Source organism: Ursus americanus, chromosome X (assembly GCF_024610735.1).
Source record: "Ursus americanus isolate L20-20 chromosome X, mUrsAme1.1.p, whole genome shotgun sequence".
NCBI lineage: Eukaryota > Metazoa > Chordata > Mammalia > Carnivora > Ursidae > Ursus > Ursus americanus.
Genome location: NC_142164.1, coordinates 107,099,334 through 107,123,894, shown reverse-complemented (window position 1 = coordinate 107,123,894; position 24,561 = coordinate 107,099,334). Strand labels below are relative to the sequence as shown.

The 24,561-nt window shown below is 37.3% G+C and overlaps 1 protein-coding gene across 7 annotated transcripts in view; it reads right to left on the bottom strand.

The window, feature by feature from the left end:
- Positions 1 to 24,561, bottom strand: part of BCLAF3 (BCLAF1 and THRAP3 family member 3) — a 61,930-nt gene that overhangs the window by 16,031 nt on the left and 21,338 nt on the right. For 6 of the 7 annotated variants that reach the window (XM_045801279.2, XM_045801278.2, XM_087859896.1 and 3 more), the window contains 7 exons: positions 17,188 to 17,363; positions 15,570 to 15,684; positions 14,794 to 14,857; positions 13,189 to 13,304; positions 5,763 to 5,877; positions 3,208 to 3,303; positions 121 to 276 (listed from right to left, as the gene is read on the bottom strand). In XM_045801279.2, coding sequence (XP_045657235.1) covers positions 121 to 276; positions 3,208 to 3,303; positions 5,763 to 5,877; positions 13,189 to 13,304; positions 14,794 to 14,857; positions 15,570 to 15,684; positions 17,188 to 17,363 — 838 coding nt within the window. The remainder of the gene's footprint in view (positions 1 to 120; positions 277 to 3,207; positions 3,304 to 5,762; positions 5,878 to 13,188; positions 13,305 to 14,793; positions 14,858 to 15,569; positions 15,685 to 17,187; positions 17,364 to 24,561) is intronic. The other variant, XM_087859897.1, reaches the window with a different exon arrangement.

Here is a 24,561-nt window from a genome sequence, read left to right as displayed (position 1 = left end):
TGAGATCTAGGTTGTAACTTGTCAAAATTAAATTAAAAAAAACACTTGATCTATTAAACAGAAATAATTTAGGAGTTCAAAAGTCACTCTACATTTTTAAATGACCATAATGCAACTAACCTTTTTTTTCCTCAGTAATTTTTCTCTGAATTTATTAGTGATAAATCCCCTTGGGCCAGCAAATCGTAAACGCTGATATTTAGCCTGAATGTATAAGCTCTTCTGTACTAGGCCTGATTTATAATGGGGCTGGAATCTGCCACCTCTAAAGTTGGTCTGTAAAGAAAAAAACAATTAAATGTAAAAACTACAGCTTCCAAATCTATTAGTATAAGAAATGGAAAAATGTCTGGTACTTGGAGCCACCCTTGATTCTAGGCACTACATATACTGAAAGGGAAGAGGTAATGATGGTTATAAAGTATGTTTTCTTCAAACTAGGCTCATAGTTTATTTTATATAATGATTTTCTAAATTTACATAAAAGCAATTGTTTAAAAGATTTTATTTATTTATTTGAGAGAGAGAGAGCATGAGCAGAGGGGGGGCAGAGGGAGAAGGAGAGAGGCAGCATACTCCTCGCTGAGCACAGAGTTCCACGACAGGGGGCTCGAGCCCAGGACCCTGAGATCATGACCTGCGCCGAAGTCAGATGCTCAAACAACTGAGCCACCCAGGCGCCCCTACATAAAAGCAATTTTAAAAACTAAGTTAAAAAAACTTGAAATTCTTTAAATTTATCATGTAAAAACAAATGCAACTTTTAAAAGTTTATCTAATGAGCTACAATTATCCTTCTTACTCATAACGAAATATATCAAATACCAAATTGGGGGAGGACATAAAGTATTAACATTTATTTAAGAATAAAAAACTCTCTCAACTGCACTTCTGTCAGTATCTTCAAGCCAATCTTTCTTTACCATAAAAATACCATCATAGCAAATATTTTCAAGGTAAGAATTTACACTGAAAAAGACCATTTCTTGCCCACACACCGCCTAGTATTACAACAGACATAAGAGAACAATGAATATTTGTTTGATTCCCATGTGGGAAATGTACAAATGGTATATTATAATGGAGTAATTATAAAAAACCAAGCATATTCCTCTTTCCAGAATTACTTAACAAATGGGTATGTCATACATAATGAAGCACACGACTTTATTTAAAAAAGCATTTATGCTAGGCCTATTTTCCAATTATTTTCTTAAGGCTACAAAAAATTTAGGTAAGACAGAATTAGAATGAGACACTATAGTTTCATTAAAACTACGCAAACGACGTATCAGAGCTAATCTTGAAATTCACACTGTTCATTTTTACATATATAATAAAGTGACTGCTATCTTGCTTTGAATTAGTCCATTAAAAAGCAAATTTTAATGAAATAGAAATAGAAAATCTAGAAAGGATTATTTCTTCTCCTTATTTTACTATAAGGAATTGTGAATTTCTAAACAATCATATAACATTACACAGCTTTAAAGATTGGTCAAAAGGAGAGATTATTGCATATATTTTTAAAAACATTTAAAAATAATTAATATTAAAGAACTTTCCCTTAAGAAGAAAGGGTAACAGGAAATAGGCCTTGTAAAGACCTTAGAAAAATACTACAAACAACTAAAACTGACCAACGACAAGAACAACATGTAGGAAGCACTCATATCAGAAAGCCCAGCTACATTGTCTCTAAGTTACACAGACATCACATTTTCAGTTGATTTTGTGGCTCATTACTCAAGAGATTAAAAGACAGTATAAAACAAGCTTATATTCTATGGCCATTGCTATTTTTGAAAACCTAATGTCACACCTGTTTTTAGGTACATGAAACACTGGCTAGAAGTGTTATCTGCACAACACCTTCAAATTGTGTTATTACAAATGAAAAAAACCTTTCAACATCTGGAAATTATGCCTCTCAACAAGGCAGGTATTAATAGAAGACCACTCAACTACCTCTTAGTCTATGGTTTGGGGACAGTTTATACTACCTTTATCTCATATTAATTTCCTCCTAATGAGCTAACTACTCTATCCAGCCTGCCTGCTACTTTCACAAAAAAGCCTAGATTATTTTCCTTTCTTTTGGCAGGGTGGGGAAAGAGATACTGTAGAGTTAAAAATATTAATAAAGTGGGGCACCTGGCTGGCTCAGTCAGTTAAGTGTCTGCCTTCAGCTCAGGTTGTGATCCCAGGGTCCTGGATCGAGCCCTGCATTGGGCTCCCTGCTCAATGGGGAGTCTGCTTCTTCCTCTTCCTCTGCCCCTACCCCGCCCCCCAGCTCATGCTCTCTCTCTTGCCCAAATAAATAAAATCTTCAAAAAAATATATTAATAAAGTACCTATCATAAGCAGGAAATTCAGGCAAAATGGATTTTAAAAGTATTCAACTTTTTTTTTAAAGATTTATTTATTTATTTGAGAGAGAGAGAGCACAAGTGGGGTGTAGGGTCAGAGGAAGAGGGAGAAGCAAACTCCCTGCTGAGCACAGAGCTCAATACAGGACTCAATCCCAGGACCCCAAGATCATGACCTGAGCCGAAGTCAGACGCTTAACTCACTGAGCCACCCAGGCACCCCAAAAAGTATGTCAACTTCTGAGAAAAAGGAGAGAGAAATATAGTACTTTATGCTATAATTCTTATTCCATATGTCTGTGGAATGAGGTGTTCTGAACAATTAATCATGTATATCAGACATAGCTGTACAATTAGAATGCAATGAAACAGGCTTTAACAAAGCTTACTGGACCAGAATCTTTCTCAGATGATGCAGAAGGCCTCTGAGGGTTGTACGGCTATGGACAGGATTTTTCAGTCTGTGAACCCTGGAAGCTACAAAGCTATGCATTTACATCTTAGAGGTAAAGGGGCAGGTCTGAAGAGGAGGTCTAGGACCTTATCTGCCTCCTCATCAAGAGCCACCCCATCTGCTTCTGTTTTATATATTTGTGTTTTCCATGTAATCTTTGAAAAAGGGTTCCAATGGTTAAAAAAATATCTGAAATTCAAGTCCTAAGGAAAAGGGTTATCATTAAACTGATTACAGTTAACTATCAATTTACGTTCAGAAATATTATTTTATAGCTACTATTTGAAATATCACAAAAGCAGCTTTTAATTTACTAACACTTAGAACATTATGTTCAAAGCATAAACCCAAAGCTAGAATTAGATGGAAAATAACATTCAATACCTTAATAGGTCTTCTAAAGCCTGTTGTGTTTTGACGTCTTCCCTCAACTCCAAAGGGTTTCTGAGTAATGGTGTCTTTTCTCTGTATAGTATAATTCTTCATGAAAAAAGTATTAGTATGGATTAATATATTTAAAGTTTATTTTTAAAAGTTCATCTTGCCATTTAAAAAATACAAGTTTGGGGCAGAGGACATGAATGGACATTTTTCCAAAGAAGACATATAGATGGCCAAAAGACACATGAAAAGATGCTCAACATCATTAATTATCAGGGAAATGCAAATTAACACCACAATGAGATACCACCTCACACCTGTCAGAATGGCTAGAATCAAAAACACTAGAAATAAGTGTTGGCAAGGGTGTGGAGAAAAAGGAACCCTCAGGCACTATTAGTGGGAATGCAAACTGGTGCAGCCACTGTGGAAAACAGTATGGAGGGTCCTCAAAAAATTAAAAATAGAAATACCATACAATCTAGCAATTCCAATACTGGGTATTTACGCAAAGAAAATGAAAATACTAATTCAAAAAGATATATGCACCCCAGTTTATTACAGCATTATTTACAATAGCCAAGATATGGAAGCAACCTAAGTGTCTATCAATAGATGAATGGATAAAGAAATATGGTATATACACAATGGAATATTACTTGGCCATAAAAAAGAATGAGCTCTTGCCATTTGCGACAACATGAATGGATCTAGAGGGTATTACGCTAAATTAAATCAGTCAGAGAAAGACAAATACCATATGACTTCACTTCTATGTGGAATATGAAAAACAAAACAAATGAATAAACAAACAAAAAGCAGAAAAAGATACAAAGATCTGATAGTTGCTGAAGGAGAGGGGGTGAGGAGATGGGCAAGATGGGTGAAAGGGTGTGGGCGATATAGGCTTGTTATGAAATGAGTAAGTCGTGGAATGAATAAGTCACAGAGAGGAAAGTTTCAGCATAGGGAATACTGTAAATGGTACTGTAATAATGTTGTGCAGTGACAGACAGCAGCTGCACTTATGGTGAACACAGCATAACACAAAGACTTCTTAATTCACTGTGTTGGGCACCTGAAACTAATATAACACAGTGTGTCAACTACACTTCAATAAAAAAAATTTAAATTTTAAAAAAATAACACATTTTAAATGTATAGGATTAAGAACACAAAATATGTAGCATGTAGCTTAGCTGTAGGAACATATATACATCTTCCTTCAAGTAACGCATGCTAGCTTGTGAAGGGCTAGTTTAATTCATGAATGTGAGAAGTATACAAAAATACTCCTGTATAACATAATGTGTGACTTTTGGAAAATGGACTATACATCTAGTATTTATTCAGGCATCCAGGAAAGAACCAAACCGTTGCTAAAGAGTTCCCACTGCCTAAGAAGAAAACAAATTCTCAATACTGCAGGAGGCAGATTTTGCTGACTCGGATAACTGATTTGGAGGTGACGCTCCTGCCATGATTAGGAAAGTATCAAAAGTCAGAGTATTAAGACTGTAACTGCAAAGGACTGGAATCCTTTAATGGGAACAGAAAAGATGGGGCCCATTCTGAAGTTTCTTTTTTCCAAAATCAAGTCTTATAACCTTCTATTCATTCCATTTGCTATTCCATTTGCTGCACTTCTCACAAATCTTCCTCTTTCACACCTTTATTTCTCTTTTTTTTCTTGAAAAAAAATCATATAAAACCCTTTACATAGCAGTCATGTATGTAATGAGTCACATGTAATGAGAGGAGACTTTGGAGGACTGTGGTAAGAAAGGGTGTATTTTGCAAGTGAAGGGATGTGAATCACTGAGGCTCAGCAGGAGGACTGTACCAGACAACTTCTGACCAGGCTCCCAGTGAGCCACACCCTCTAGTATCCAGGCCGCTATGTCATCCCCTGTCCCTTGAGTGTGAGCCAGACCTAGTGACTTGCTTCTTATAAGCAGAGTGTGATAGAAGTGATAGAACATCACTTCTGAGATTAGATTACAAACAGACTCTGGCTTCCAACTTTCTAGATGTCACTTGTTTGCTCTTATTTCAAAAGCCAGCTGCCATATTTTGAACTGTCTTATCAAAGGGGAGATCTTTAGAGAGAGATTAGTGGTTAGCTAGGGGTGGGAACAGGGAATAACTAAACAAGCACGAGGAGTATTACTGGGAGTCATGAAAAGGTTATAAAACTGGATTATGCTGATGGTTACATATCTTGGTAGATTTATAAAAAATCATTAAATTGTATACCTAAAATGGGTGAACATTTTATGGTAAGTAAATTATATCTTAATAAAGTTGTTCTCAAAAAATCTTAAGAAAAAAATCTTAAGAAAGCTAGTACTATAATAAATGAAATAAAATCCTACTAAATCAGAAATAACTATTTCCTCTGTCGCAAGTATAAGACAACAGAATATTAACATTGAACAATAGAATCATAACATGTACTTAATGAACAGTTAGAAAAATACTGGTGATCTCTATACATATGGATATATGTGAGGAGAATGGAGTGTACAAAAATGAAAAATCTGGAACTGCAATCTTACCATGTGAGGTTTCTGAATAAATTTTCTAAAATTTGATTTTATAAAACCTGTAGGTTTTTGGAATTCCTCAACTTGAGTATTCTTCAACCTCGAAAAACTAGAATGCTCATCATTCCTAATAAAATGAAAGAGACAAAATAAGAATATTTTATTAGTTTACCTTTACCCAATAAGTAAAAAAGAGAAATCAAATTGCTCCCTTCAGAGACAATTAAAGCAGTACAACAGTAAAAACAAACAATCAACAACAAACCTCAAAGATCTATCACTACTAAAATTATAAGTGAAATAATAGTTATCAGGGCTAAAACTTTCGTTTTTCAACAAATATTATTTAGCTAAGTTGAAAGTCAGCAACAGGAGGAAACAGGGATTGGACCACGGTTCTCAACCTGGGGTCCAAGGACAGGTTTCCTGGGAGTAGTATCCTCCTGAAACCATATGTGGAATGTGTTTTCCAAGGGAAAATCATCACTGCTCTTGAGACTTTGGCAGCACTGGGCCATCCCCCTTGCTGACAGACTTTTATTAATGAAAGCACCAGAGACAAAGAATATGACTGGCTCAGGTCCCCTCACTGGCAGAGCTGAGACCTCTGTTACTGCTGGGCCACAGGAGCAAAGGATAGCTCCCCTCTCCTGTCATCATAGTGTCCAGAGGCCACCAAGTCCTTTTCTCAGGCAGCCAGACCTGGGAGGGAAGGTCCTTCCTTGGGCTTCTCTTCTGATGGTGGGGCCTCACTTTCATAGCCCTCAGGCAGTCCTCTCCCTGTCACATCCCACATCTCCCCACAATATTCCTCAGACTTTCCTGCTCTGTAGTGAACAAACTGCTCACTGCCTCGGCCCTGCCTCAACCCTTTCCATGGGTCCCCCACTGACATCAGGATAAAATCCACACTCCTCATCATGATCTTCAAGGCCCTTGCTGCTCTGGCCCTTGCTGTCTCACCGGTCGCTTTGTTCCCATCCACCCCACATGCACACTGGGCATTGGAAACATTTAGGCACGTGCAGTTCCCAACACACACAATTTCTCCTGCTTCCTCAAGTTTGCATGAGCAATCCCTTCTGTTGTAATTTCCTTTGACTTAGATCAACTTCAAGATTTAGCTCCAACTGCACTGTTCCAGGAAGACTTTTCCAGACCCCTATGAGGTAGACTAGATACTCCTGCTATGTGCACATGAAGCATTTGGGGGTCTTCACACTTATCACTCATGTTTGTAAATGCTGGTGCACCTGCCTGTCTTACCCAGCAAGCCGTGATCTCTTCACAGGAGGAACTGTGGGTGGTTCATTTCGTGGCCCCACAGTTTTGACCCCCAAACCTGACATGGAATAACTACTCAGGGTATTATGAAATGTTAAAAACTCTCATGTTCTGTCAAAATGCTCATGATATGATAGTAAGTCAAAAGAGTAGGGTGCAAAGCTGTATTTGGAGGATAATTTTTTAAAAAAAATTTTTTGGGGGCGCCTGGGTGGCGCAGTCGTTAAAAAGCGTCTGCCTTCGGCTCAGGGCGTGATCCTGGCGATCCGGGATCGAGTCCCACATCAGGCTCTTCCGCTGTGAGCCTGCTTCTTCCTCTCCCACTCCCCCTGCTGTGTTCCCTCTCTCGCTGGCTGTCTCTCTGTCACATAAATAAATAAAATCTTTAAAAAAAAAAAAATTTTTTGTGGGTGTATCTGGCTGGCTCAATTGGTAGAGCAATTGACTCTTGATCTCGGGGTCATGAGTTTGAGCCCCACATTGGGTGTGGAGCCTACTTTAAAAAGAAGATCTTTTATTTTTATTTATTTTTAAAGATTTTATTTATTTATTTGAGAGAGAGTGAGAGAGAGCATGAGAGCAGGGTTAGGGGCAGAGGGAGAAGCAGACTCCCTGCTGAGCAGGGAGCCTGATGCAGGGCTGGATTCTGGGACTCCAGGATCATGACCTGAGCCGAAGGCAGCTGCTTAGCCGAGTCAGCCACCCAGGAGCCCCAAGATTTTTTTATTTTTAAGCAATCTCTATACCTAATGTGGGGCTCAAACTCACAACCCAGAGACCAAGAGTCACATGTTCTACTGACTGAGCAAGCCAGGTGCCCCAAGGATAATTTTAATTATTTAAAATATACTACATATATGCCCAGAAAAAATAAATGACAGGAAATGTATTAACAGTGGTCATCTCTGACTCATGAAATTAAGAATGCCTTATAGTTTTATTTTTATACTTTATTATATACTTCCAAATGTTTGCCATTAGCATATACTACTGCTTTTATAAATAAAACAACGGACTTTTAAAAATCCTCTTTGCAAAGCATATATCTGATAACAGAGTAATGTCCAGAATATATAAAGAACTCTTCACATATCAATAATAAAAATATAATAATCCAATTTAAAACATGGGCAAAGGATTTAAATAGGTATTTCTCCAAAGAAGACACACAAAAGGCACATGAAAAGATGCTCAACGTCATTAGCCATTAGGGAAATGCAAATCGAAACCACAATGAGATAACATTTTATACCTACTAGGATGGCTACAATCAAACAGATGCCACCGATGTTCCTAACAGCATCATTTACAATAGCCAAAAGATGGAAACAAATGAAATGTCCCAAACCAGAAAAATGGACAAATAAATGTGGTATATACAATGGAATATTATTCAGCCTTATGAAGGAGTGAAATATTTTTAAAAATGAAATTCTGACACATGACGCAACATGGATGAAAACATTATCCTAAGTGAAACAAGCCAGACACAAAAGGACAATTAATGCACGATTCCATGTATATATATGAGGTACCTAGAATAGGCACCTCATATAGAATAAATTAATAGAATTTAATAGAATAAATTCACAGAGATAGAAAGGATAGAGGTTACCAGGGACTGGGAGTAAAGGGGATAGGGAGTTACTCTTTACATGGTATAAAGTTTTTGTTTGAGAAAAAATTCTGGAAGTGGATAGTGTGGATGGTTGCACAACACTGTCAATGTACTTAATGCCAATGCACCATACATTTAAAAATGGTTAAAATAGTAAAATTTATTATATGTATATTTTGCCACAATAAAAAATTTAAACCTTTTGATATTTGATTTGTGACCAGGCAAAAGAGTGTCCAAGTTAAAGAAACTACTTCCCAGCCTCACTGCAGCTAGGTATGGTCATGAGACTAAATTTTGACCAATGTTGCTAAAGCTGCATGTATAAACTCCACAAAGACTTTAAAGACAAGCCTAGAATATGGACATGATGGCCAGGGCACAAACACCCATCCTGGACCATGAGGCAGACACCACGTGCAGAGGATATCTGAGAAGCAAGATCTAAGGAGGCCGGTTTCCTGATGGGTCTACTCTACCTACTATGCTCTGACTTCCTGACTGTCATCTTTTTCTACATGAGAAGGACATGATTTTTCTTTTGCTCTTACAATTCTCTACCCAGCATCCAGGGTGAATCTTTTAAAATTTAAATGAGATTATATTTCTTCTTGGATTAGAACCCAAAATGTTTTGTAATCTCACTCAGAATAAAATACAAAGTCATCATGTCCTCCAAGGTTCTTTGCAATCTGGCCTCACCTACTTACTCTCTTCCTTTCCCACTGTGTTATAATCTTATTGGTCTGCTTTCTAGTCCTTAAGCAGGAGTAAGCATGATCCTGCCTGAGGGTCTTCGCCTTTGCAGTTCCCTCTCTTAAAATACTAACCCCCCAAAAAACCTTACGACTAACTCCCTCACTTAATTCACATCCCTGCTTAATTAAAAAAAAAAATCCTGGGGCGCCTGGGTGGCGCAGTCGTTAAGCATCAGCCTTCGGCTCAGGGCGTGATCCCAGCGTTCTGGGATCGAGTCCTACATCAGGCTCCTCCGCTAGGAGCCTGCTTCTTCCTCTCCCACTCCCCCTGCTTGTGTTCCCTCTCTCGCTGGCTGTCTCTCTCTGTCAAATAAATAAATAAAATCTTTTTAAAAAAAATTTTAAAAAAATCCTAAGAGCATTCCATAACTACCTAAATAAAATCACACCACATGTATCACTCTGTCCTATTAAGTTTCCTCTTCTGCCTTACTTTCACCTATCACTCACCAACATATATTTATTTATTTTCTCCTACCATTAAACTGTAAGCTCAATGAGGACAAGGACTTTGTGTATACTTTTTCACTGTATGTTTTCTATACCCTGTGTAGCTAAAAGGAAAGGCTCTGCAGTCTGATGTCCTCTCAAAGTCTACTGATTTTATTTTGAAGCTGCTTTATCCCCCACACACCATGCCTATATATACAGCACAACACCTTGGTAATATTAAGTATGGACCTTAGTAACAGGGGATATGAGAGGGAGAAAGAGTGGGTCAGGAGAAGACATGGAGATATTAGGGTAAGAGATTATTCAAAAGTGGGAGAAAAAAGAGAGAATAGGGTCTTCAAGACTAGACAGAATGTCCAAGCATTAGGCTTGCTTGGGAAAGATTACCTTATGTATTAGGGAATAAATACTAATCAAGGCTTAAATGCATTACAATGTAAGTATCCTCTGTCCGGATCTACTCCTTTGCAAAGTCTTCATTCATTCAACAGCTCTGAATTGAGCTCAAGGCAGTGGGGATACAATGGTGGGCAAACATACACGCAGACCTTGCATATAACTGACGGGAAAAAAAGATCACACAGGTGGGAAATTGCTACATCCTGTGATTAATGATTTCATATTTCATTTCTTCTGAATTTCTACAGATATCTAAATACTGACTTGACTAAACAGGTTTATGCAAGAATAGTAACAAGATCTGGGGCGCCTGGGTGGCACAGCGGTTGAGCGCCTGCCTTCGGCTCAGGGCGTGATCCCGGCGTTATGGGATCGAGCCCCACATCAGGCTCCTCCGCTATGAGCCTGCTTCTTCCTCTCCCACTCCCCCTGCTTGTGTTCCCTCTCTCGCTGGCTGTCTCTATCTCTGTCAAATAAATAAATAAAATCTTTAAAAAAAAAAAAAGAATAGTAACAAGATCAATTTCATAGACTGAATTTTTGAGACAAAAGTATAAAATCAACAGTTTCTTATTTTAAGAAGGAAGTCAAATTAGGATAAAGATAAAGGTTCTAAATGATTTTTTTCTAAATCCTTTTTTTTTTTTTTTGAAAAGATGAACAATACCAAGTGCTGGTGAGGATGTGAAGAAACTGGCACATTCATACACTGCTGATGGGAATGTAAAATGAGGCAGCCATTGTGGAAAAGTGTCTGGTAGTTCATCAAGAAGTTAAACACAGAATTATCATAGGACCCAGCAATTCCAACCCTAAGTAGATACCCAAGAGAAATGAAAACATATGTCCACACAAAAACTTGCACATGAATATTCACAGCACCATAATTCACCATAGCCCAAAAGTGGAAAGAACTCAAATATCCACCAACTGATGAGGGGATAAACAAAATATGGTTATCCATACAATGGAATATTATTCAGCCATAAAAGGAATATTCATGCTACAACATGAAGCAATTTTGAAAACAATATGCTACATGAAAGAAGTGAGTCACAAAAGACCTCATGTTATATGACTGCATTTATATAAAATGTCCAGAACAGGAAAATCCACAGAGACAGAGAGTAGGTTAGTGGTTGCTGGGGGCCTGGGGGAGGGAGAAATAGGGAATGACAACTAATGGTTACAGGGCTTCTTTGTGGAGTGGTGAAAATGTTCTGGAATTAGACAGTGGTGACAACTGCACAACTTTGTGAATATAGTAAAAATCAGTAAATTCACTTTGAAAGGACGAATTTTATGGTCAGTAATATCTCAATTAAAAGAATTCTCATGGCTCCACTATGCCACACCAGCTATCCAACACAAATAAATGAAGTCCAACACACCCAGCAGAAGACACTGCAGAAAGATATCTTTGCATGCTATGCACCATCTTCAAAGCAAACATTAATAATACTTCATGCTGACCAGCTACTCTGCACCTTACACCTGACACTTCAGTTAATCTTCACTATCACCGTGAGGTAAATAGAATTCTCATCTGTATTTGATGTATGAGGAAATAAAGATTAAATAACTTGCCTCAGATCAGTCACATAACTAGGTGTCTACAGAGCCAGGTGTGAGGTGCAACTCCAGGGCTCAAGCCCTTTCTCACCTCAAAGGGTGAATATACATTCTGAAGCATTACATGGTTTTTATAAAATGCTGATTATCTTAAATCTGGTTTAAAAATCCTCTTTCTTGGCATACTGAGTTTCTTACACTTGCTGAGTTAAGAAAAGCATGAGAGAGAGCTTATATCACTGAAGAGCACAATCATGCTGTGTCATATTAGAAACTGGAGACTCACCCACCAAGGGATGAGATTTTAACTATTTTATTTTCAGTTGTTTTATATGCCTCAACACATAGTTTCGCTATCTTTTAATGAGTCCCAAACTTATTATCAGCATTAAGTCCAGTTTTAAATAAGCTCCACGTATTGTGACTAAGACCTAGTTAGCCACAGACCTGATTTAAAAGTCTAGTCAATTATCTTAGTAATTTGATATTAAGGGATATGGAAAGAGAATTAGCACTGGCCCTTCCTATTCACACAGTCCTGCTTTCTGAGAGATCCAAATAGTCTGAAGAACTTTGGGTGGAATAGAAATTTTGTCCTATTCAATTATACCTCATAATCATACAGGGTCCCAGAGTTGCCATGAATCCCACATAGTTTTTAGAACTAGAGATAAATTGGGGCCAATCTAGAATACTCAGAGCCCCAAAAAAGAAGTACAGAGTTGGGGAAGAAAAACAAGGGTCTACTGATAATCAATTTGCCATGCATGCCTTAAGTACTTTGCCTGTGCCAGCTCATTTAATATTTCTAACCTGTCCACATCATAAATTAGTTCTAGAGCAAAGAGCTTATAAAATGGCAGAGGTGGGATTCCGACTCCTGTCTCCTCCACATCTTCTACTACCCCTGCCTCTGCTTCATGGACAGACATCCATAAAGAGTTCCAAAAGAGAACTGTATTGACCTCAGGAAATTCTGTAATATTCAAAGAGTACCAGAATCTAAAGCGCAGAATACGTTAGAGTTTCAATGAGGTTGAGTCAAACAGTCCATAAACTTGAAGGTCCTGATTATTAGCACCTGCTAATAATCAAAAAGCAGTTACACTCTTTTCTAGAATTACAAAGACCTCAAATACTCACCTACCCCTGAGTTTTTGTTGTTTCAATCAAACAGCATATGATGATCACTGAATAACTTTGAAACATTTTAAAAGATTTCACTTAAACATATAAAATGGATTTGAAGGATTAAATCCCTACACTAAAATGAAAATCATCACACACAAAAATTGAAAAATACGCTAAAACCAAAAGCTCCCTGATAATAGGATGTTTTTCATCTACTGATTACCTCTCTGCAGCACTAGCTATGTGAAAAATGTGCTCATCTTCATTCTGTAACCGTTCTTTTCTCCTTCTTTCAATGTCATGTCGTAGATCATTTGGATCTATTATTTTGACCAGAGTCTGAGGAATTTTGACAGAAGACAAACCATTCACATTACTGTTAGTTGCACAAAGACCATATCTAATAAGAACCTTAAGTAAAAGTCCTAAATAAGTTACCTTGTATTCACCCTGCTAATGGTACTGTAAATCGATTAAAATATTTTGAGACACAATTGACAATGCACAGACAGAAAAGTTCATAACAGTGAACCAGGAATCCTACCTCTGGGACTCTAACCCAAAGAAAAGGCTATCTACCCAAATATATTCAAAGTGCTATATTTAAAATCATCAAAAAATGAAAGCAACTTAATGTAAAATAAATTTATAGGAGAAGGGAAGAATGAATTCATGGGAAATTTAAGTCAAAGTAATAACGCACAAACATTTAAATTATGGTTAATATAGGCTATGTGGAAGTCAACATGAAAAAAAATTACTGAGAAAAGTTAATTAAAATTTAAAAAGCTTCAATCATAAAAAGTCATGGGAAGCTCAGAAATTTTACATAAAAGCAACATTATTAAGTAAAAAGCAAAAAGCATCTGAAACTAATATACTATGATAGCAGCTATGTTAAAATGCCAGATGTAAGACTGCCAAATGATCAAATGATATTTGATGTTAAGTGGTTGAGTTAGAGGTGATTTTTCAAATTTTCTATGAGTTGATTACAGTATTTTGATGAATAGAAATTCTCCGAAAATAGCACCTATTCAATAAACCAACCTACCTCTGTAAGTTTAATAAAAATTATAACCATTCACAAGTGAAAAAATTATTTACATATTCTATCAGAAATGTATTAAAACCATTCCTCTACAGAAACACTTTATTCTCAGTGAATACACTAGCAGTTCTTTGAGAACCTGATATACTTCTAAAACGAAAGCCAATTTTCTTGCCCCCCCCCCCCTGACTAGTCCACAGAGTTTTTCTAATTAGCAAAGAAATGGGTGGGGGGATGTATGGGTTAAGGACGTACTGGCTGGGAATACAATGCATGGCAATACACAAATTCAGTATTATTTCCATTATTTTGCTAGTTCATATTCCACAGAATTTTTCATACATTCTACAGCAAACAGAAGGGCAGTATCAAATTAAACTAAGTTCCTCTGCATTCATCCATGTACGATTTTAAAAAATATATTCCACATGACTGCTTGGGAAAAAATGTAGGTATCAAACATACTTTCCACAAGCTTTACAGTGTGAAGTTTTGGAATGAATATTAAACGCTATAACTGTAGGTCAATTTTACAAAGCTGTTACCCTTAGGGACTGTCTCTCTTAGGGAATATTTTTGTCTTTTGTCAGTGTTCTCTCTGCAACCTGGCCAGTAACTAGAACCTTTGGAGAGCTTTGTAAATTTCAGATTCCTGGGTCTCAATCCTTCTTTCTCATCTACTTAAATCCCTTTTTTTTACTCTCTATTACCAGTTCGCTTTTCCATCAATATGCCAACAATATGATAATCTTTCAGCAAAAAATTGTATTCACTTACCTGTTCTGGTTCATATACCATAGTTTGTTTATTCTGAAGCTCAGCCAAAGACATATCTATTCTCCTAAAATAATAAAGGCATATTATAATTAAATAATTATGTTATACACTGATACCTTGATTCCATTACTAGAGAATGGAATTTGAAATAAAGTTGGTGTGTCTTGGAGGAAGCAAAAGAAACCCACTACCAGATGGGTTTTCATCTACACGGCAGTCTCCCAGGACATACATATCCTGTGAACAACATCACAGTGACGCCTTAGTGGTTCTCAAATCACTAGTCTGTGTAACCTTAAACTTTGCTCCGGTGATCTACTGCATTCTAACATTGATTCAGCTCAGCTCGCAAGACAGGGCACACCACCTGCTCGGACAGGTGCCAGCAGAAGAAGACATAGGTTTCATCCGGCTGCCCTCAGAACAGCCATTTCTGACCACATGAAGCAACCCATGATTTCAATGGCTCGACAATTGTCTTTCATTCTTCCAGTGATAACTTCAGTAGGCAATTACTATAGACACAGCAGAATCAAAGTTAGGTAGGTAAAGATTGTCAAAGTCCTACACATTTAAACAATGCTACTCAATGGCTTTAATACAACCTATTCCATCAAAGTGCACTGGCCCAGTACCTGCTTGGGTTAGTCCTGGCTTTTAGGTAGGAAATGCAGTCCTCCTAGAGTCTACAGCAAGCCCAGAAGGCAGCACCTTCCCAAATCTGTTCTGAGGCTTATTCCCATGAGTTAAATGGGCATACAATAATCAATCATTACCTGTGAATTTCTGGATCTGAATTCAATTTAATTTCATTTACATCTGCAGCTTGTGTATCTCGCATTTTTGAAAAACGCTCATGTAGAGTAATGTCAGGTGATGGAAAATAATTTGCTGAAAAAGGAAACAAAGAGTTTTATCTCAGTGTAAAACTGATTCCACTTAAAAGATTACATATAAGCACAGGAAGAAGGAACTGTTAAAAAAGTCCAATCTGTTTTCTCTTGAAAATATGTGGGACCTAAACTTATTCCACAGACTAATTTGCAGCGTTCACATGCTCCCCCAAGCCTAAGCAACAGTACAGAAATGCCTGACTTATGAACGCAAGGATTCTGTTTCTATTTGACATGCCTGCTTATTTGTTGGGGGAAAAGATAGTGGCTCTCTCAAAGTGAGGACCTTTCTTCTCCCAGGTAAGACCTTAGTATACTGGCAAGTAAAGATGGTACAGAGTTTTACAGTTCACCTAGAATAAAAAATAAAAACAACCCTGAAACATCAAAACAGTTCTGAACAAATGCTAAATGTTGTTTACATATCACAGAAGGAGTCCTACTGCCATTGTACCTTAATTAACATCATCTGAAGTTCGTGAAGACGTTATGAAATCAGCTATGCTACAAGGCTTTTAACATGATAGAGAGAAAGATAATACACTTGACCCATCAGAATGCTACTTAAGCAGTCCTTTTCCCTAACTTACTGTTACTGTTTTGGGACAATCTCCTGGATTTTTCTGCAATACCATCTCCCTTTCTGCCAAGAATCACACTTCCTCTGGGTGAGAGGGGCTGGAACTGAGAAGGTGAACTGTTTCAGACAAATTGCATGCTTCAAAGTAAGTATGTGCCTTAGTTTGAGGGATGCAGAGAAAATAATCTGTTTTCAAAATATGTTGCATGAAAGTAAAAAATGAAGTCAGTGCAAATATTCAGTAAGAAATATAAAATAAAAATTTTGAAATTCTTGAAGGTCTCCAGTTTATTATACCCATGATTGCTTTATTATACAGCATCCATGAAGAAAGTTGTTCTACGTGACTGAATTTTCCAAGTAATGGAAACTGGCCAGAAGCTAAAACGAGACAATTTAATGCAAATATTTTAAGTATTTGTGATGCAACTCCCTGATGCCATAAAGTATGCCAAATCAAACCGGAATCTTTTATGAATCACTTCATGTTCACCCTTATGGAGCAAAGGCCCAGCAATCCCCTCAGGGGACTTTAAGAATATCACCACAATACCTAGACTTCCAGAGTTCTTGTCAAGTTTCATATACGGTGTTTGTTGCTTCCTCCTTCCTGTTTGGTTATCAGTTATTGTTTCTTGCGACTCTCAGTAGTCCTGTGTCTTGCAGCAGCCAACCTCTCCCTTTCTGACTTTCAATTTGTAATCTACTATGAGTTGAAGTACCAGGTTATTGGAACAACACATGAAGAACGAGGCTTGAATTAATACCTTACACTCTCTGTAACAGATTTCCTTATTAATGACCTAATATATAATGAAATATTGATTACTATTACTATATCACAGATATTTACCTATATCTTGTGAAAAATCAGTACATTATTTTTGTGTTATCCCTAACGTATGTGCAAAATATACCAACCTTTAACTTGATGGATTATAGTTATGATTTCCTGAGCAAATTCTCCTGTAGGTTTGTTTTCAGTATTCTGAGTTGAGTCAAGATGTTCAAACACTGGATGAAAGTTCTCACTTTTCCTGCCAACAGCAACCAAATCATGTGACATCTGTCTCTCTGTGGAATAGCTAGAAGCAACCCTAGAATAATTTGTAAATGTTTAACTAAATTTGCAACTATTTTACTGAGAAAAGAACTTATTAAAATTAACCAAGATAGCTATAAAACTAAAAAGATGTTTATCTTTTCTTATAGTTAAGGAACTAAGCTGTATGCCATAGAACATGTGCAATAATGCCTAGGAGGAAATAGCCTTAGACACATGGTTTTGAGTCTTCCTTTTCAAATCAGAGATCATTAAATATTTGCCACTTTAATAATAAAATCCTCAAAATTCTAAGTTAAACAATTTTTACCTCCAAAAATACAGCAAGGCATTAAAGGTCAATATGCAAAAAATAATCAACTAGATTATTTTCTACTCCCCAATGTCCATAAAATTGTATATCCAGCAAGTTTATACTATCTTGAAGTACTACCACACTTTAAAAGCTGATATCAAACATAATAACTTTTTTGACTTCATGAAAATCCTTGTACCTCTATACCAGCAATGAGAAACTTAGTATTTTGAAATCAAACTCTGCTGAGATTAATCACTTACAAAATCTCACTAAACTGTCAGCGAACAGTCTTAGTTGTTAGCAAAGATCATTAGAACCAATTAGTGTTCACCCTAAATGTATCCTTAAAGAAATGCTACCATTTACTATATAACCCCGGCTATCCTACCACTCTCATGCTTTCTGAATCTTTATAACGTGTGTTAAAAGCTCTCTTGACCTTCAGGTATTGTCATGAAGTCATGATTATGACATATAGCTAACAGTTACTGAGGGCGTACTGCCAGCCAAATACAGGGGCTCAAAACTCGTTTACAAACACTATCTCATGTAATCTTTACAAAATAGCCCTAAAGGGAAGGTGCTATGACACTGGGACAATGGATGTCTTGGTTGTTTTGCTTTACATCCCAGAAGGTGAGTGTTTGTATGAACATAATCCTTCCAAGTGTCATAATGGGAAACTATACCTTATTCCAAGAAAGCTGCTCTTGAATTCTTCGTCTGCAGGCAGATTATGTGTCACAGAAGAAAATGTCTCATTATTTATATTTATACCTCATTTTGGACCCCAAACGGCACTAACTAGCTTACAGCCATCTTACTCCTCTGCATTTAACTCTAAATAGCTTTTGCCTCTTCCCAAAAAGCATGTTCACTACCCAAAGAACTGAGATTAACAAGTGCTGGTGTTCTTTATGAGTATGTTACAGACTCTGAAGATAAACCCACAAGAGAGCCCTGAAATATGTTTTAAATAACAGCAGCACCCCTGGAATAAATAACAAATAATCAGATGGATACATCTTGGGGTGTGGGTCTACATATGCACAGATTCACTTACTTATTTAAGTCACTTAACAGCCATATATATATAACCCTGCTCCAGGGTAATGAGCTTACAGATACTCTTTAAACTTTTCAACTTCTCTAATACGACAGTTTTAAGCACCTACTTTTAACCTATCAGAGGCAAGGCTTCCATACAACTTTCTATGCTTCCTGCTCTCAAACCAGCACTGTCGAGACAACGCCCTGCAGAAGTAGAAATGTGGAAAAGTGATTTTGCAGCAGGTTGATGCCACTGCTATGCTTTCCTTGATTCATCAGAAGGATTTTCATTAGAAGACTCATTTCCCTTCTTTCTTCCTAATTTGCTCCAAGCTTCCCACTGTGTATCCTGTAACTACCTGAGAGACATTCAGTGATAAACACTAAAAGCTAGAATGGCCCTGTAACAACCTCCACTAACAAAGAATTACAAATACTGTGTTAAATGGTACAAAAAGCCTGCCCCACACCCCAAAAAACCCCAAAAGACAAGAAACAAACAAAAAAACCTGCTTTTAAAAACATTTTACAGGAGATAAATAAAATGTTCAAATGGAACGACAAAAATTATCTGTCCATGGGGGATCAGTTGGTAACGTTTTGTATTGCAGCCTCGGTTTCTCCCAAGAGGAAACTAGCTGATAAAGGTTTCCAGTTTCCCACCAAGTAATTATTAAAATTTACTTGTCATTTATTACAATTACTGATATAACTCTTAAACCCACTCCATGCCCAACCCTCAATCCCCAGAAGTGCTATGGTATAGTTTATAGCTATACTTAATTCCTGAAATTTTCGAGTTTGCATTTCCTATCAATTTATCCTGGAGTTACTCCACTGCAAGATTTTTAATTTAAAAATGTTAAAATTGTCATTTTCTAGGAAATACTAAGATTGTATCACCTGAAATTTTAGTCTTTTAAAAACAATTATGATGGCTTTGCTATAAGAAAAGGCTTCTTGAAACTGGAGAATGCAAAATGTTCTAGGTATTTACATCTGTACATTTAATCACCTCTCGGTTCACATTTTCCTTTTTACTATTTCCTAAGACAGGTATTGATTAATAAATTAATAATTTCAAGAAATACTTCCAACACAAGTAGGTAAGCTAAAAAGACTAAATGTTCTCATTTGGGATGCATTTTAGACAGTTTAAAAAATTAAAATATAGTCAAACACCTGTATTCTAGTACTATTTCTGATACTGGTCCAATGAAATTTTCTAGGTTCCTCTCTTCCCTCCTCCAACTCCACCTGTTTTATTTTTTCTTCTCTCTATGGATATTTCCCCTGACATTCTCACTGACTGTTGTGCATACTAACTAGGAAAACATAAAAAGCCACGTTAACCTTAATTTCCTTTTATTCACAGTTAAGATCCATCGAAAAACACAAGTGCATGGCAAAACAACAATTACAAAAAGCCCAACAACAACCCAAACTAATGGATGATCCCCTGCCCTCTGGAAGCTTATAATATATAACAGAATCCACGTGACACGTATCAAGCTTTCCTTCCTCCATTTTCTCCTAAGAACTAACATTTTGTACACCATCCTATAGTTCATAAAGCTCTCCCAGTTATTCATTTGCTCCTGTCTTCCTAAGAAGACACTTAGCATTTCTGGAGCTGAGGGTAAAGGGTCAGGGAGACTGTTTTTCCTCTAATTCAGCATCTTTTTTCACAAAAGTCCCATAACAGGCCTCCCCAACCCCAGTGCCCTTCCAAGTCACCTCACAGAAAGAAGGTAGCAGCCAGAACTGAGCTTCCTGCCCTCTCTGATCAGCTAATTCTGTTAAATCAGGCTGGCTCTGTGGCAGTCTCACCTTCGCAGCCTCCTGTCCCTCTGTTCCCTTTCACCGACCACTTGACGCACACCTCAAAGTTCCTGTGTGTGTTGTCTGCCTTTGTTAACCTATAAACATAAAATGTCTTTCATCTCATCTCCACATGTTTAAACTCTTTGAAGCCTAGCTCACATGTCAACAACTTCTGAAAAAAGCCTTCCCGGAAACCCCAGGCTTGGAATCATCTGAGCCCCACTTTGTGTATCACTCACTGTGCCACGGTATTACCAACATTGCCCTATTGTCTATTAGACCAGAGGAGAAGAAACACAATCCCATGCTGATTTGAAATCCCAGGGTACCCTAACAGGCTGTCTCACGCAAGGCAGGTCTTCAAAAAAGTACCCGCTGAATGAATAAACGATAAATGGAAAACAACTTGGACAATTTGTAATGAGAGTTTCAGCTAAAAAGATGACAGACTTCAAAATTCTAATTGAGGCCAATTTAACTGTGTTTTTAAAACTTTCTTGGCTTACATTTTAAAATTATAACTTCATTTAGACTAATTTAAATTTTAAATATTTCATTTCTTATGATATGAAATCTCAAATATATACAAAAGTTCAGAAAATCCTTTGATGAGCTTGTCAACCCAGCTTCAACAGTTACCAACACATGGCCAACGGAAGCAAAGCTGTATGGCCAGGAGGAACTGCAGGTTAATTTGGGCCCCAAAAAGCATGGCCAGGTGGTCTGCCCGATGTCACAGAGCTGCTCAGGGACCCAGTGGAAGACAAAAACTTAGGCACCCCAACCCGAAACAGAATGTTCACTAAGAGAAGCTAGGGTGAAAAACAGAAATGAAAGGGAAGCTTCTCTCAATTGATTTTGTATCTTTAAAAACGTGTATTAGAAATATTAGGGGGGAAAAAACCTTAGCTTTTTGTGATACTAAACAGTGAGGTAGCAAGTTTGTGTTATCACAGAAGTATCTCCACCCACAGCTTATCATAGGTAGGAAACTTGTGTCACTGGGTTACCTTCTTTCAATCCTCGCTATGGTTTTTCACACTGTTCCTCCCCCCAGTCCCTCACCCCTGTGCAGCACCCCTTTCCTTAGAGCATCAGGGCTCCAATGTCTTCTGGGTCCCATCACCCACCTCATCCCCCTTCAGAATGGGGACAGACCTGATGGGGGTAGGGAGACCCTTCCTGTATCTCTTCTGGGGTGGGGGTTGGGAAATAAAAGGATTATATGCAAATGTGACTGATAAACTCAGTCCAACATCAACTTTGCTAATCAACCTTCCCATCCTAGATGCCTAGTACTAGCAGCCGGGGAGGTCAAAGGAACCTCAGGTCCATCCACACAAGCTTATTCTTCTCCAGAGACTGCCCGCCCTGCTCCTCCTTCCCACTTCCTTACTAGCCTGACCAAGGTCCAGTCTTTCACCTACTCGCCCAACGTTAAACCAAAACTCCCTTCATCTGCCTCAAGACTTCAAGATGTACACAACAGTGTTTGGAGTTCATAATAGCATTCGTAGAAATTTTCATATTATGACTCCCTAATTTACATCCTGAAACATATAATTATGACTCATATTTAACTTCTACTCTGATAATGTAGTTTCTGACAAAGTGGGTAACTAGAATATAGCCTTTGTTAACAGAAGTATTAACAATGCAGTGAACATTCGAGCAAGTGTCTACCTACTGCTGTTCTAAATACAAACTGGAATCTAGAAAAATCACTAGCCTAATCACATAAGTCTTCAACTACACTGATAAGTGGAAGAACATACATCGACATGTGACCAAAGCTAAGAAAGTAAATGAATGCATAAAACAACCATCTTGGACTTCCAAAAAAATGGATAAACCCTCTAGATTTTAATCAACAAATAAACCTCTCTCCACTCTGTGATTATTTTAATCTTTTCAAGCAGAGGAAAATCTAAGTTATGTCAATAGTTGAGAACATGACTCTGTTGAGGGCATTAACCGCCTTTGTTTTATGGCTACTTTATCAGTCCATACATAATTAAATCCAACCCCACAGAAGTCTTCCACAACTTAACCATTCATCAATAAATAATTATCATCAGAGAGAAAGATTTTGTTGACTATGCTTTATCATACTGATAAGATGCATATATTTATAAAGCTATTTATTCTTCAGGTCTTTGAAAAGGAAGGATTTGCAGTGTTAGCTCTACTAAACAAGCCATCATCCTACAGGTCCTTGTCAGGTAATTCAGACATGTGCTAACAGGTCATGAATTTCACAAAATTATAGTTTATAAATTCAAAAGAAAAGATACAGCAGCTTCAATTTTAAGAAGTTCATTTTTGTGACACATGATGAAAATCGAGCTTCCATTTCTTCTTCCAATTATAAAATTCACTGTGTTCAATATTTCTAATGAGGTCTATTACAGTGAAATCCTTCAAAATTGGTATTTCTAGCATTCTTTAAAAGTGTTAAGCCAATTTATTAATTCTCTTTTAAGTTAATTAAAGAATTAAGTTTCTTTTTTAACATCATTATTAAATATGGGGGTATCATTACTTCTATTAAAAAACTTCGAGATTTTTATGATTTGATTGTATGCAATATTGCCTCCAAAGGAAAAACTTGCGAGCAAAAATGAAATACTGAAGTATTTAAAGGGGAGTGCACTGATATCTACAATTCACTTTGAAATGTATGGAAAAAATAAGATGGAATGATCGATGGATGAACCGATAGGTGATTATGAAAGTAAAGTAAAATGATAATTGTGGATGCTCAGTGGTGGCTATATAGGTATTTACTGTACAGTTCTTTCAATTTTTCTGTGTGTTTGAACATTTTCATAGCATAATGTTGGAAAGAAAAAAGCTTGAGGGAACATCCTTAAAGTTGACGCTTACAGTGGCTTTTGTGCTCTTAAGATTAAGAACTAGAAGGAAATATAATAGTACAAAATGATTTAGGACTTATTATATGAAATAGGATACAAAATTATGAATATAGTACTATGACAACCATGTATAAATATACCCAGAAAAATAACCAAAGGAACTGTACTAAAATATTAATAAAACTGTCCTAGGGTAGTAGAATTATGGGTGATTTCCTCCCTCTATTTGTCCAACTTTCTATAATGTAGTCATTTATAAGTGCTTTCTGTGCACATACAAATATAAAAATGTGTATTTTATAATATTTTTGTAAGTACAATGAATACAAGGGAGGGGGATGGACATATCTAACTTTGAGAAAAGGAACAAAATATATTTGTTTAAAAAAAAGAGAGAGAGTGGAGGCGCCTGGGTGGCTCAGTCGTTAAGCATCTGCCTTCGGCTCAGGACGTGATCCCGGAGTCCCGGGATCAAGCCCCATATCGGGCTCCTCCACTGGGAGCCTGCTTCTTCCTCTCCCACTCCCCCTGCTTGTGTTCCCTCTCTCGCTGGCTGTCTCTCTCTCTGTCAAATAAATAAATAAAATCTTTTAAAAAAGAGAGCGAGCGAGCGAGCGAGAGAGAGGGACTGTGGGTTTACCTCCTTCCCTATCACATCCTGGCCTTATATTTTGTTTTATCTTGTTTTTGACTACAATACAAGTATGAGTGAACTGTGAACGTAAATGCACCAAATCAGCATGGCCCATCACTTTTTTATTCACATACTGGTAGTGTCTTAAGGTAATGAACAGACTTTGCTGACACAGCCAACTGCAGTGCCTTATTATTTCCAGAATCCATAAACAGAGGTAATATGCATAATGGAACAAAGCATGCAAGCCACTCTAGCAGAATATAACCTACTGCTGGGTAGTCTATTTTTTCTTAAATAATCATTAAGAGCTAAAGTGAACGTCTTATAAATAGGCCTCTTTCTAGACCCTAGCCTAATTTCCTCCACCTAGGAGAATCTAGTTGGCTGAGCACCAACTGTTTTGAGATGGCAGCAAGAACCACAATAGGTTACCTGCCTCCTTGAGCCGCAGGTGCTCTGACTTAGACAAGCTGCTTCATCTCTCAAGGCCTTGCTTTCCTCCTTTATAAAATCAGGGCCAGTGAATGGCCCTTCCAGATAAAAATTT